This window comes from Anser brachyrhynchus (assembly GCF_964034855.1).
Source record: "Anser brachyrhynchus genome assembly, chromosome: 1".
Taxonomy (NCBI): Eukaryota; Metazoa; Chordata; class Aves; order Anseriformes; family Anatidae; genus Anser; species Anser brachyrhynchus.
The window spans coordinates 41,569,050-41,584,639 of NC_137694.1; the positions used below are offsets into that span (position 1 = coordinate 41,569,050).

Below are 15,590 nucleotides of genomic sequence, written 5' to 3' on the forward strand. Positions count from 1 at the left end.
TGCAGGTTTTCCCCATGTGACCCTGTCAGTTTTATATTGGCTGTTGCTTTTTGAATACACTGAGGATGTATCAGGTGATAATGATGCAAAATTTTCATCAGTGCTGTCTTTATTCAAATAGTCTTTGCTCTTCTCTTTCCTTGAACTTTTCTTGGATAGCTATAGGCAAATTCATTATCTATTTGCAGTGAATATTCTGTATGCCATCTGTGATGTGAAGGGGGTCAAGTGGGATCATGTATCAGTTCAGCCTGCCAAGTATTATATCACAAAACAGTATTAGTTCCTTTCAAAAACAAACAAACCAAAAACCAACTAACCAACCAACAAAAAACTTCACCAAATAAATGAAAAGGCTAACAAACAAACAAAACCCCATACCTGAGGAAGACAGATAGTCATCTACAAAAATGAAAACAAATTGCAAATAAATCTTATTCTTTTTTTTTATTTTTTTTCCTCAACAGGTTCACAGTCAGAATGTGAAATTATGTAAAATGGAAACCTGTGAAGAAAGGCACAGATAGCAGTGGAATTAAGTCGTGGATGAATTATTTCCCTTCGTAAGCATCAGCTTTTTAAAACACTATGGTGATTTGGAAAGTCCCGAGAGTGAACTGTGAAGTTTTCTTCATCTCAATCAATGGGTTTCTTAAGCATTTCTCCAAATCATTGATGTTCAGAGATGATGTGTGATGGAAAAAACACCCTGTCTGTGTGTTTATAGCCCCTGTTTTTTGGATTAGTTTGCTGTGTTGCTGAACCAATTTTGTTTCGAGGGCAAGGAGTGAATGTGATGGATTTATCTTCAGAGATGAACAAACATGGAAGGAATCCAGTAAGTCACAAACTAGAAGATCAAAAGAAGGTAAGATTGTTTTTAATTGGATTTAATTTTGTTGGAACTGCTTGAAAACTCTCTGGTTTTTAGTAAACTGAAAATTAATGTGCTTTTGAGGAAAAAGCATGCCATCATGCAGAAAGTGAACTGCTGTTATGGGACTGAATTTCTTTATTGTCTGGTAATTTTGTTTCTAATACTGCCTGATTGCGTGGTAATTTGTGTCAAAAGCTCCCTGAATTTGTCTGTCAAATTGTTTGGCAAAGCTGTTACTCGGTTGCTCTCTGTCAATGCTGTGTTAGTGCCAGAGACCTGCTGAAATAAGTGTCTGACAACAGCCTGACACTGTTTGAGGTCCTGTATATCTGTGGATAGACACTTTTTGTTGTGTCCTATCGGTAGTTTTATATATTTTGGTTTTCAGATAATTACTTGTTGTTCAAGTTTCATCCTTTAGTACCCAAGGCAATTCACACATGTAAATTCACATTTCCATAGTACGGAAAATCCTTTAGGAAATCCCGCTTCTGTAACAGAGTGTCTCAGAAGATTCCCCTTCCTGGTTCATCTGTTTTACTCAGACTATGGTCTGGAAACTTTTTTATAATGGTTATTTCAAAATCTCAATCTGATGGTTTTTAACATCTTCATGTCTGTCTTCTATTTCCCCATGCTTTTTTAGTCTTTTGATGTGCCAGCTGAGGGGTTACAGACTCGGTACATGTTCTTCCTGGTGTGCTGGCCTCTAATCGGAGCTCTACAGCAAGCAGAGAGGTCATTCTGGGGTAGCACTTTGTGGCTGTTGTGCACTTAATACTGGGCCTTAAAATGAGATTTAGTGGCCTTTGAATTACTGCATAGGTTCAATGAGGCTGTTAACATCAAAATAATGTATTAAACTACATATTATGTGCTTTATTATTACACAGGCTTGTTACAATAAGTGCTGCTGGTTTTGGCATGGAATATTGGTATGAAAGACACTGTCCAATGTTTCAAATAATTTTGATATTATTTGGGAAAAATACAAATTGGGGAAATTTATAAGCAGCATAAATGAAATTGTTTTAAGTCCTGGAAAATTAAATACTTGGTTTTAATGCCTTTGAAATTTGTATTTGTTAATCTAAGTCATTCAGTCACAGCTGATAGCCTTTTAAAGAGTGAATTGCTGGAAATATACCATGATAACACATACAATGAAATTATTGGGAAAATATATTCAGACTTTGAGCAGGCTCTTGGTAATGGAAAAGACACAGAGGTACATGATAGGAGATAACTGGTTTAGAGCATGGGACTTTCTCCAACTCATAATTCCCACCCTTTTTTTGCATCAAAGAAAAGCTGTGAAATATTAGGGTTAATCTCAACATCCATTGGACTGCTTTCTGAACCATGGTTATCTGACCTGAAATTGATTATGCTCTAGGGGGTGTGTTTTTCTCTTTTTTTTTTTTTTTTTTCTTTTCAAAAGAAAATTTGGTTTTTCATCTCTAAGTGCATTTTGCAGATTCACATATAGAGGCTGATTCTTCAGATTGCTTAGGAGGAGAAAGATTGTTTCAAAGAGGATCTGTTGTACCTTGAGGTCAATTTTTTCTTTGAGCAAGGATATTTTATCCAGCTGTAGAACTATGAAACAACCACTGAAGACTCTGTAGCTGCTAAAAATGTCTGGTCCTGTGGCACAGTTCATGCTGAAGAACTGAATTTCATGATCATAAACACAAGTCTGGTTATTTTTCATTACACACAGGAATTCTAACTAGTAATTTCATATATTTGGTGTGCTAATGCCTGTTTTTTTTTTTTTTTTTTTTAATAGGAGGTTACTGTTAGATTTTAATAAAATGAGGCTTCAAAAACAATGAGAAACACAAGGCATAGTAGTAATTTGGCTATTTCTTTCCATAGCATTGAATTTAAAGTGTATTTAGAAATACTTTAAACAGAAATATGTGAAATAAAACCAGACCAATTTTGGAAAATATTGTCTGATTCATTGGCTGAAATAGATGCTCTACTGCTCGTCTACCTGGATCAGGCCAGGCAGGAGTCAAGCTGAATCTCTTTGCTTGTGTTCTCATAAATAAAGGAAAGATACTGTGTTCTGAGAAGACTCAACTGTTTTGTTGCTGCAGAAAGTATTGCCGCTGGACTGTTTTTTTTTTTTTTTTTAATGGGGAATTTAGAAAAAAAACAAAACACTATGCTAATTAAGGATATAAAACTTTGCAGGTGGTTTAAAAAGTTCAGGCTGTGCTTTGGCATTTAGTTTTTCTAATAAATTCAAAAGATAGTACAAGCTATATAGTCGCTTTTCTTAGATCTGTAATTGGGCTTAGAGAACTATGTTTATGTAATTTTCATTTTGTTAACTTATGAACTGTCAAGTTTATAGGGCACTCAGATATGTGTCTTATCTCAAAGCACATCAAATGCTAGCACTTGCATTTTAAAGAGGTGCATACTAATTTTATGGCTGCAGAACTATCAAGTTCCTTAGTCTTTCCGTAGCTCCAAGACATAATGTTTTATTGATTTCTGTCAATATTATGCTTGTTTTTGTGGGCCTGGTAGGTGTCTCTGGGCTCCTACTCATGTGTATGAGCCATTACACAAGGCTCAGCCAGGGAGTGAGAGCTTTTGGTGCGGTTGAAGAGTTGAGGAAATAAGGGAGGCAGGCTAACAGTGGGCAGTTCAGAGAGGAAAAAGAGTTCAGGAACATCATAGGAATTCAAATCAATTGATTTCAATACAACACAGGGCTTCCATCTGCAAAATTTTCTACCTGGGAGTGAAATCTCAGGGAATTGGTAATGGGCTGGAATGTGCATGTCTGGGATGTCCATCACCTTTATCTGCTTGAAGACCATGTGTCCATGGTATCTTGGTCCAAAACATGTCCTTCCTCCCTCCCATGCTCCAAGATGGACATTTCGGGTTGAATGCTATACTTCTGCATCTAATTGTCATTCCTACAGTGTACTGTAATTTCTTATTTTGAAGGTATGATAATATTCAAGGCTTTGGGACATGAATGCCATTAAGAAGCAAATGCATTTGTCACTGTTTGCAGTAGGATGTGCAGATACATGATTTCAGTGCACAGTAAATGACAGTGAGAGCTATGAACTACTAGTTCAAATAACAGGTTTCAATATCCAACTTGCTGTAAATAACCATTTTAAAACCCAGAGAAGACTGCTTAATATGTATTTCATCATCCAGTGGCATTATTCTGTTTTCAAAATCGATGGAAAAATTTGTAGTCTGCTGTTACGTGCAGTGTCTATGCTAGCCAAATCTGTAAAATACATTTCCAGAATTTCCTGTCTACTCTAGTCATTTAATTTTAATATTTTTCCCCCCAAAGAAAGTCCCATCGTGGGCATTTCTTTGACAGACTATCCAGGTTATTTGGTATCTTGGAAAAACACCTGCTTGCTTTAGGCAGGCAAAGCGAAGCCTTTGAACAATGCTGCAGCTGTGGCCTTGTTTAAGTCTGGAGCCTGACGGTGGGAGCCTGAGAGTGCTCTTCACCATGAGCATACAGATATGTGTGAGGCAACATACAGGCAAATAACGCAGGTTGCAATACCCTCAAGTATCGTTTATCTACTTGACCTTGTTTAAACCTGTAAAATTGTTTCAGAACTACAGCAACGTACAAAATGGTTCCTGGTGACAATAGTACTTCATCTCTTAAAGATTTGGCACATCTGCTTCATGAGCTAACTAATTTACTGCTTTCTGATGTTCTACATTGTCTAAAGTATTTTAGGGAATACAAACCCTCTGTGCTTCTATCCTAACTCACATCAGATGATGTGTGTCTAGATTCATAGCCCATCGTGCAGAATGCAGCAGTAACGATATTGCAATACTGATAGTTCACAAAGCAGGAATCTTTGCATCTCAGTTTACACCACTCACACCACTGATACACAGCCTACACTTTTGCACGTCCTGTATGCTTACTATTCTCAAAGGGATATATTTTTTTCCCCCCTCATATTTTCTTGTAACATCTCTCAAACAAAGCCTAAGCAACGAGAAAGCAAAGTCTGTGTGTCCTGTATATTTGGTTTTTACTCTTGATGTATTTTTAGGGCAGGTGAATTCTGAGGCCTCGGTTCTTCTGTTTGAAGGCTGATTCAAACTGAATGAAATTGAAGGGCAGTTTAACAATTCCTGATACCACCTGAATATATACTTTAAAGTTAAATGTGAGAAAGTATAGCAATCTTGGTTACATTATTTCCATCAGTCTTTCTGTATGTAGATGAGCTACTGAGCTCAGAGGACTTTTTAAGAGATACCATGACTCTATTACTGGGCAGTAATTAAACATAATTAATAAGGAGGAATACTGAATAAGCCTTGTCTACTATTGGATGTTTTGGACTGAGTGTGTGCACTGCCCTGTTGTTTTCCCCAGTAGCCATTTGCAGATTAACTAAATGTCGAATAATCAGAGAGCTTTTGTCTGATGGGATATAAAAGGAGTTTACCATCAAAAGCATCAAGCAGTCTTGATATGCAGACCTTTAAAGATCAAATCAAGAGAGAAGGTTTAGAAGGGACAGATGAAATGGGTGTAATCAACATGTACAACAACTGTTCCTCTATTCCCTGCCTACTTCATCATTGTCAATATTTAACATTTCTGGAAAATTGGATGTCGTCATCGTGGGACAGTTGGGCCACCAGTACAATTTGTTCTCGCAAACACGCTCATACTGCTGTGTCTGCACTCCCCATTTTCACGTCTCTGTTCTCATTTTTATGACTAATGTAGTCAGCCAGAAACTGTTTTTTAACAATAAAAGCATTAAATATTGGGTAGGCCAGGTTTATTGCTTTTGTTGCTCAGTAGCTTACTTTTGTCTGAGAACCTAGGATCTGGATGGTGTTGCTTCTTCTCTCCCTGAAAAAGTTGATTTCTCCCTTGCTGATTTTACTTCTCTCTCCAAGACAGCTCTGAGTTTTCTCTCCCACCCCCTTTTCCTCACCCAGTCCCTCTTAAACATATACATATTTGTGTATTCTATGTTGTTTTGTCCATCTGCCCATCCATGTCTCTGTCAGGAGATGCTTTGCAAACAACTGCAAGTCAGAAAATCTAGCAAAGAGTCAGAGAACCATTAAGCTCAACGTTCACTGTTATCCCTTATCTCAAAACAGCTGGTGGGTTTTATTTTTCAGGATATATATTCAGGGTTTTAACCAAAAATAGTAGGGTGAGGGGATAGGAAGAACTCTTCAGGGTTGGAAGGAGAGGATTGTTCTCTTCTAGTTTTGCTGTTGTTTTTTTCTTCGATACTTCTGAATTAGGCAAAGATAGGAAGAACCCACCCAGCTGATACGGAAAAGTGGGCTGCGGGAATAAAACTGTGGTTGCTTTCCAAATTCATTGCTAGAGCAGCCTGTCACATATTACATCCTTCTTTCCCTTAGACTGTCTCCCTCCATACACCATGAGTTTTCTGTTTCAAAATTTATGCTAGAAAGACTTGAATTATTTCCTTCACTGTCAAACCTCCCTGGGGCCCCACCACCTGACTCTTGCTCTCTGAAATTGTTCCATGCACTCTGCTGGTGCAGTTGTTCCAATTTAAAAAAAATAATCTTTACAGGCTAAGTACATTGTATTAAATATCATTTTATGGAATATGAAACCGATATTTAATAATTCTTAAAGTTCACACCCTCTGAATGCCTACAGTTTTTGTTTCTCTTATTAGAGAGCCATGATGTAAATGAGTACCCATTTCTTTTTCTGCTCTTTTTTTTTTCTTTTTCTTTGCCTTCCCTAACCCACTGTCTGCAACAGTCTCATTTGCAGAGCAGTATTTTGACCCAATGCTGAAAATAGTTAAGATATTAAGTCCTGATTCATTGTTTTTATTAAAAAATACTGACTGATTGTATTTTATATTTTAAGAGTATGTCTTGGTTTCTTAGCCGGTTGCTTTTCTTTCAACTCAATGTTATTATCTGTAAGCTGTTGCTGTTAACACATGCCTGATAGCTGATAAAAACTTGTTTAGGAATACCAGGTAAAGGCTGTACCAGGGTGTCAGCACCGCCTGGCTGGAAGAAGCTCAGCTGCTTTGCAGTTGGTTGTGCTGGCAGATTTTTGCGTAATCAGATAGCTGAAATGAATACTATTTTGTACATACACATACCACATAAATTTTGACATGCGCTACAGAGTGAGAGGAGGAAGGTGGCTTTTTCCTTTGGCTTAGTTACTTTTTTTTTTTTTTTCCTAAAAGTGATAAAACTACTTACTGGCCTATAGGTCTGCTAGTACTACTAAAGGCAAAATTTACTGTTTCTATCAGTTACTCTTGTATATGCACTAATAACAACGTGGATTTAAGCATCTTGTCTCAAACTGATTTGCCTAATCCAGAGTGAGATACAAGGACTAGGAAGCAGAAAACAATGAAATTTGTGGAGGCAATATCTCATGATTACACCGTTTGCTGTGGGAAACCTTGATGGTTACAAATTATCAGTAATGTTTTCATTTGTCAAGTATATATTAAAAAAAAAGAAATGCTAGAGGCTTTCCACCATAAATCCTGTTTTTTGATTGCTGTTCCCCCTACATTTTCCAAAGAAAGCTCTTAGCCTCAGGACAAAACAGTTGAAGTGATACTAAATAGCTAAGCTAGTAAATAAGCTAGTAAATAAAATCACATGGCTTTTTTCTGCTGTTTCTCTGCAAGGACATTGCAAAATAAGGAAATCACCATAGTAGATAGTATTTTATTGTTCTTACTGTTGTTATTTTTAAGAAGTGTTACTGAATGATATTTGCTTAGCTGGTAATGGCTGGTTGCAAGCAATATTTGTCTTGAAATGGTCTGTTGTTATTTGAGTATGAAATGCCAATTAGGGTAGGGTTGGGCTGCTGAAACAGTGTGCGACCCAGTCCTGTGTCTTCCTTCTGAAGAAGGAGCACGAGCTTGAGAAGCAGTCTCATAGAGGTTCTCCATCATTGCTGAGGCTCCTACTTGATACCTTGTCTTGCACTGTGACATTGGGGATTTTTATCATACAACTGCATGGAGATCATACCTTCAAAAACTTCTTTTGAGGCTTTTGCACTCTGAAGCAAGAGCTTAAAAATAAGTATGGTCCTATAATGTGTGTTAGGGAGTCAACTATCCTGCTTGCCAACTTTATTTAAGTATTTTATTAAATCTTGTGGATGATCCTGTATCAAAGTGGGCATTCGGAGTAAAAACCTATTTTCATGTCCCCTTTCCATGAATTTTGAACTTTCCATGGGATTGCTTTCTACTTTAAACAGGCTCTGTACAACAGAGACTTAAAAAACTAAGAGCCAGAATTCCTCTCAAAACGTTGGGAAGAGTAAGTAGAAATAATGTCAACTTTCTTCTTATCCCAGTTCCAGACTACAGTTTGAATGTCTGAATGACCAAGAAGGGAAAATTAATTAATTAAATAAATCACCAGAGCAATTTTGATCTGAATGTATCTAACAACACTTTTTCGTTTGTTTGATAATTGTTCTAATTATACGTTAAGTGAAGGTTACCGCTGTGCTTATGAAGGGGTTAGGAAAAGTAGTTGCTGTCACCATGTTTGTTTAGCTACTTTATCTAAATCATTCTGTGCTGTTACCTTGAGATTTTAACTGGATCCTAGGATCCAGTGCAGGTCAAGTATTCTGCACCCTGTCGGGTATCTGCATTCTTGCGGTGCAATTGAAGCATTGCAAGTGCCGTAGAATCGTAGAATCTGGGTCTCATGGATTGCAGTCTCATCTAGTTTCTTCTCTAATTCCCCCAAAACTGTTATTGTTGAAATTGTAAGAAGCAGAATCTTCTACTGTATCAGAAGAAATAAAGCTGTGAGGGAATGTACTGCAATCTGCCTTTGTGGGATATAAAGACCTTCTTTAGACTGCATTTTATATGTGCTAAAGCAAAAGTCTCTTGTGAGACTCTGTTGTGTGCCTGCTTGTAAAGCAGAGCTTTAAAAACCTTTTACATTTGTTCTAGACAGGTCTAGCCTTAAGCAACGTATGAGAGGACACCTCTATCTGCTGTTGTGTTTTTCTAGCTCCTGACTAGAAACATCTAGTGGAATTACTGACTGACTACCAACAGCAATTAATAGTCTCACATCAAACCAGATCTCGTTTTCCTAGATGCAGTATGTAAATACACACTATGAATCAAGAGAATGAGAAAAGATTGACAAAGCTTGGTACATTTGCAGAAGTGATGCACAGAAAAGTTTAAAGCCTAGAAGCCTAACTTCCCTAAATGAGTTTTCTAGATTTGTATTTATTTATTTATTTATTTGTGTTTACTGAAGGAAATGCATGTGGAGAAAAGAAAAAGCAACCCGCAGAGTGGTCCATTGCTGAAGCCACATTTGTAATAATATGAGCAGCCCTTAAATGCAGCTCTCTTGAGTCTGGATGTTGTCACAGAGTGGAAGGCTATACCTTGAACTTAAGAGTGCATGCCTGCTGCATCCCAATTAAAGGATACTGCTGGGAGATTTTCTGTTTCTGTTTTTTATTTTTCAGTGCTTAGGTACTGGTATTAGCTTTTCACCTGTGCTGAAGTACAAAAGAATTCAAAGGTAGGAAGGAACTTTGGAAATGGTTAGAAATTTCTTTTTAGCGCAAAATTATTTTTTTTTCTTTCTTTCTCTCACAGCTGCTTACCAGCAAGCACAAGCATATCCACGTTGTTTTGAATATAAGCATGTGTATATATACAAACTAGCATAGTTCTACTCTATGTTTGATGCAGTAAATGAACAAAGCTTCTTTGCTAAAAGAAAAGAAAAATCTGATAGAGCTACTGAGTTTAATAACAATATATTCCCTCTACGTGACAGTTGCATTTTGGGAGGAGGGAGAACAAAGCAAAGCAAACCCTTCCACACACAGGACAATCTTTCAGGGTACTTCCATGTTAGTAAACTGAACCTTAGAGTGTTACTTTGTCTGTAGTATCTTTAGATGTAATAAATTTTTGTCTCATGAGGCACTGCTGCATGGAAAACCCATACAGTTTTTAATATTAAAATTTCTTGACATCTTCTAGAATGGTCAGGATCAGGCACAGCTATTACCATTAATGGCATTTGAGTGACTGAACGTGGGGAGAGGGACAGCCCCTGGCATTCAGGGCATTACCTGAAGCTATGGTGCAGAGCAGCTGCTGTTCCAGTTTAACGTTATCCTTCTGGAAGGGAAAATAGGCCTGTGGTTGAAATGCAAGTCAGCAGGCTGTCTTTATAGGTTGGGCTCCTGATATTGTTTTTTGTCTGCTCCTTTCTTTTTGTTGTTGCTACTGCTGTTGTTTTCTCCTTGCTGTCAGGTGTATTCTCCTTACCTGTCATCTTCCTGCTATCCTTGGCACATGTTTTTTGCCCTCTATCTCTTTGTCTTCATTTTCCCTCTCCCCTTGCTCAAGTTAACTGCTTATCATTTTATTTTCAGCATGCATGCACACTTACATATACAGAAGTGTGAATGTATATGTGTACACATTCATAATTACATATATGAGTATTTTGAGTGAGTTTATAAACATATGAGCATACAAACATGTAATATGAACAATCATGTATGAGACATTCTCCAGTGTAATCATACATTAAAATGTTTTGTTTCCTCTGTATTCCATTTGTTTCTTGATTATTTATTTATTTATTTTATTTCTGGAAAATAGTGTCCTTAGGTCAGAGGTTTGGTAACCCTATATACATATATATATTTATATATATATGAAATTGTCTGGTGTAAGCACTGTGTCCATAATTTGTCATTTGGAAGGGCTGATTTCCATCAAGTGCTCTTTTTGGCTCAATCGCAGAGGTCAGATTACTTTGTATTTATTGTTGGCATCATAAATGAGAACCAAAGGAGAGTACAACACACAAATGTAATAACCTCTAGAACTCCAATGAGTATCTACAAAGCACTAATACATGTTGTACCCAGTGATGGGCATGATTTTAAACAGATTCTACTATGGTTACTACAAAATTTGCTTTGATATCTTGAAGATATTTCTTACTTGATGTATAGTGATTGAGGTACATACTGACTTCTTGATGGATGATGATGATCTTTCTCCTTTTTTCTTTTTTTTCCCTAAGTATGCTGACTTAAACAAAAATTACTTTAAACAACTGTCACTTTTAACTTTGAGGTAGCAGATCACTATTGAAGCCAAAAATTCTATAAGATGGTTATTTAGCTCGCTTGAATCTACTGTGTTCAGAGTAGAACAATTGCTTCTTTGTGAAACACCATCTCTGTCTGTGTTATGCAATAGCTTATTAATAATTTAAATATGTCTGTTGCTATATTACAGTTGCTGCTGTATCCCTTTAGGAAGGATGATGTAAGTAAAGCTTGAGGCAGAAAGGCTAAAGGTCTGCTTCTCTTCTAGCTTCATCGTTTTTTTTCATACCCTCAGGGAAGTTGCTTAAACTTGTTTTTACCCATCTGTAAAATTAAAAGATCTGAATCACTGACCATTGATTTTTCTCAGAGCATTAAGATCCTCGTATTGAAGGCCAAATATCCTTGGCTAGTATTTAAAATAAATACACTGCAGTTACAGCTATTTATTTGCTTTGCGGCAGAATAAAGGAATCTTGGTCATGAATCGGAATAGACTTGTGCTGGTGCTGTATGAACACAGAACAAAAAGACTTTGTCTGGCTTAAAGACCTTACAGTTTGCCTTACAGTTTGCCCCTTGATTCCACTCTTGGTTTTAGTACCCAACAGCAGAATACACCTTTTTATGGATAGAATATGTTGTCTGTACAAAATCACCCGTCATTGAGGCACTAGGTTGTACTATGAGTGGGAGAGAAGGGAGAGGTTTGTGTACACAAAGGAAGAACTACACAGGCTTTGTCTTTCTGATATGCTCACCAAAAAAAAAAAAAAAATTATAGTGTCTTGGCTGTTAATACATTACATCTATATTTTCTTCTAATTTCCTGATTTTCCCCACTGTAGTCGTCTAAATGTCATCTCAGAATTTCAATGGTCTGTTTGGCTGTGCGTTAAGCAGAGACTATGTTCTTAATTCATACAGTTTAGTACGTAACTAAAGTAGATGTCACTTTCCTGTCATTGTCAACTGTCACATGACTACTTCTTACAATGCCAGTTACTCATTCTATTTATTTCCAAATGGCCATTTAAAGAAACCATATAAGAGGAAGAGATTTAAATGGATCAGTAGGGGAGATGGAAGAAAGAGGTTAATAGAAGAAAATTACAGAATTTTCCAAATGTTTTTCTATGCCAGTCTAGACAACTGGGATTTTGTTCTTTTCTGAAAGCAGAAGGAGCTGGTAACTACGTGCTCTGGAGTAGCATCAGTCTGGGTGTAAAAAGAGCTTTCTGGCTCAAAATCTCCAGGAGCTCCCTTAAATATGTACCAATAATGCAAGATGATTTGCAGAATTGTGCAACCCACAAAGAAGAAATAAACGATGCATAAAAACAGCACTCAGAAGTCAAAGCTGTCTGTTAAGGAGTTTACTTTGGTGCTTAACTGACATCTCTTGGAAAAAAAAGACTTCAATATTCTATGCTATCCCATGCTTGACAGTAATGAGCTAAAATGGTATGTAAACATTATAAACAAAGATGATCCCAAGAGCAAAATTCCTGAGTGGATCTGTATTTCAAAAGTGCCAAAGAGTGATTATGGAGATCTCAGAGCTGATTTTAGCCCATCATAAGAGAAATAGCGAATATCTTCTGATTTGCTCCCACGCCCTCCTCCCTAGTGTTTTTTGTTCACTTTTGGTTTGTGTTGTTATAAATAAACTATTAAGCATAAAAAGAGTTGCAAAACACCTTTAACAGTAGTTAGCCTTTTTTCTTGCCCTTTACTTATTTGTTTATATCAATAAAATGATGAAAGGAAATAAAGTCATTCTTCCACAATGTGTGTCTAATAACTGTAGCCAATACAAATTTGATCTGTCAAAAATCTTGTTGTGTTTTCTTGATATATCAGTTCATGGCACAGCTAGAAAGAAAGGCGGAGTTGTCATTTGTTAGCAGAACAGCTGGCGTAACAGACTGGAAGTTGTGTTCTCCAGGAATTAATTTTTTACCAAGGTAAGTTCAGTCACTGGTTTTAAACTGTTAATTTTACAGCTCAGGCTGTGCTGCTTGCCTGCGTAACAGTACAGTTTCAGAAGAGGTAAAAGGAAAACCATGAAGCATATGTTGGGGTGGGGGGGGGGTGGGGGGTTTGCCTTTTTTTATTTTTATTTTTATTCTCTTCCCCTGTAAAGGAGGGTTCTCAGACTGAGGTTGATTGCTCTGACAGCTGCCCAGGGAAACCAGAGACTCTCCTGTATGGGAATCAGAATGTGTATGCTATATATTTGTTTAGTTTTTCTCATGTATTTATTCTCTTTCTTAGCAAAAAAACCAACAAATGAAACCTTATTGGGGAAGGGGAGGTGGGGTGAATCCCTTACTGCTATTTACTATTTGCAAAATATACTCGTTTGTTCCTTTCATGAGACACTGTTTAAGAAGATGTAATCTGAGTATGTTAAACTCCATTTTTTTTCCTTTCTTTAATGCAGCATATGTTTAGGAATGCTGTGGAGATAATATGCCTACAAGTGCAGCACTTAAATCTAAAAAGTTGAAATGAAGAAAAAAAGAATGAAGGGGTGGGAGTTGTGCATGGCAAAAGCCTTTTTTTATTTGAATATTTATATCTCTGGGTGTTTTTAGCAACATTTAAAATTTTTAGCTTTTAATACCACGTGTAGTGATTGCATGCACAGGGAAGGATTCTGTATGTTTGCAAGGTACTATGTGACTGTCTTAGTACTGTACCTATAAACACATCCTGGTAAGCGTTCCAGGCATATGTCATGAATGTTTGTCACAACATATTTCTTCTAGTAAATTATGCTGTGACCCAGTTCTCAAAATCAGACCAGTAGCTCTGTATGGACTCTTTAAAGAGGTGTAGTATTGGTGGCAGTGTCATGGTTAAGGTTGTGTTTAGGTTTATACTATATGTTTCATGGTAATACTCTAAAACTATCATTATCCAGACCTCTTAAATAACAGTGGGAATCTTTCCAGTGATTTTGGCAGGCTTTCTGCAAAGCCTTTAAATTTTTTGAGGGTTGCTCTATTTTTTGATGTAACATCTTGCAAAAAATGTACTAAAATTTTAAAGAAAAAAGCCCTTAATATCGATCTTGTTTGGGAAAGAAATAATACATGGTTACTTGCAACTGGTAAGAATTGCAGTCATCATCAGCTGCATTTTTGTCCATGCATACAGGTTGTGACAAAACTGGGGCCCTGGGGTCACATTCAATAAGTTAACTATCTGTAACTGTTGGCCTTATTGAGAATAATCTAGTCAGTTTGCCAAGCAAATTGCCCAAGTTTTCCCGAAGTTGCCCAAGGCCTGTCTGAGTCTACACACTTTGTGTCATCTATCGGAGAGCAGCATTTCAGTGGAAAAAAGTCCCCATAATAAACCCAAAAAAACAGCCTTCCAAAAGCTTCTAAGAGGGTTCCTTCCTGGCTCTCTTATTGAGGCAACAATGCAGACTGCTTTAAAAGTAAGATTAAAGCTCTTCCAAATAGTGTTTTGTTTGAATGAGGCCCCTAAATGAGGCTGAATCTTCAGAGGTTGGTTGAATTGTATCTAATATCATTTGGATTAAACACTGACTCTTTCATAGGAAACATTAAAATGCCCCCAAATTCTTAATAAAATTTAGCTTATTTTAAAATTTGTTTAACAGGAGATCCAAGTTGAACTGGTACTTTAGCCACAGGATGATATTTGGATTTTACTTATGTATTATTTCTTATGCAGTGATATTCCTTTTGGAAACTGGACATGTTTCTTTAGATCCATTTTTCCAGAGTTTCGTAGGTTATGCTTTAAGGATAGACTGCACCCAGCCTGCCTTGATAAAAAGAATATCCATTAACTAAAGTGGAGGGGTGGATGTAGGTCCAGGGGTTAGAAGTATTCTTCCAAATGGGGCACTGGTACAAGTTCCCCAGAGCAGTGGCCATGATACCGAGCCTGCCAGAATTCAAGAAATGTTTGGACAATGCTCTCAGGCAAAGGGATGGTCCTGGGGTGAAGCCGGGAGTTGGACCTGGCAGAGAAGGACCTGGGAGTATTGACTGATAGTCGGCTGAATATGAGCCAGCAGTGTGCTCAGGTGGCCAAGAAGGCCAACAGCATCCTGGCTTGCATACGAAACAGTGTGGCCTGCAGGGCTAGGGAAGTGATTGTCCCCCTGTACTCGGCTTTGGTGAGGCTGCACCTCGAGTACTGTGTTCAGTTTTGGGCTCCTCACTACAAGAAGGACATCGAGGTGCTTGAGAGAGTCCAGAGAAGGGCAACGAAGCTGGTGAGGGGTCTGGAGAACAAGTCTTATGAGGAGCGGCTGAGGGAGCTGGGATTGTTCAGCCTGGAGAAGAGAAGGCTCAGGGGCGACCTTATCGCACTCTACAGGTACCTCAAAGGAGGCTGTAGCAAGGTGGGAGTTGGTCTGTTCTCCCACGTGCCTGGTGACAGGACAAGGGGGAATGGGCTAAAGTTGTGCCAGGGGAGGTTTAGGTTGGAAATTAGGAGAAATTTCTTCTCAGAAAGAGTGGTCAGGCATTGGAACGGGTTGCCCAGACAGGTGGTGGAGTCACCATC

At 37.7% G+C, this 15,590-nt stretch overlaps 1 protein-coding gene across 38 annotated transcripts in view; it reads left to right on the forward strand.

The window, feature by feature from the left end:
• The window catches only part of NAV3 (neuron navigator 3), a 555,833-nt gene that overhangs the window by 142,799 nt on the left and 397,444 nt on the right, over window positions 1-15,590 (forward strand). For 25 of the 38 annotated variants that reach the window (XM_080604504.1, XM_080604505.1, XM_080604507.1 and 22 more), the window contains one exon: window positions 468-13,003. Coding sequence is in view for 9 of the 38 variants with exons in the window: in XM_080604518.1 (XP_080460644.1) it covers window positions 797-868 (72 nt within the window). In the remaining 29 variants the exon portion in view is untranslated. Of the gene's footprint in view, window positions 1-467; window positions 13,004-15,590 lie in introns of those variants that run through there. The other 13 variants (XM_080604524.1, XM_080604527.1, XM_080604520.1 and 10 more) reach the window with 6 other exon arrangements.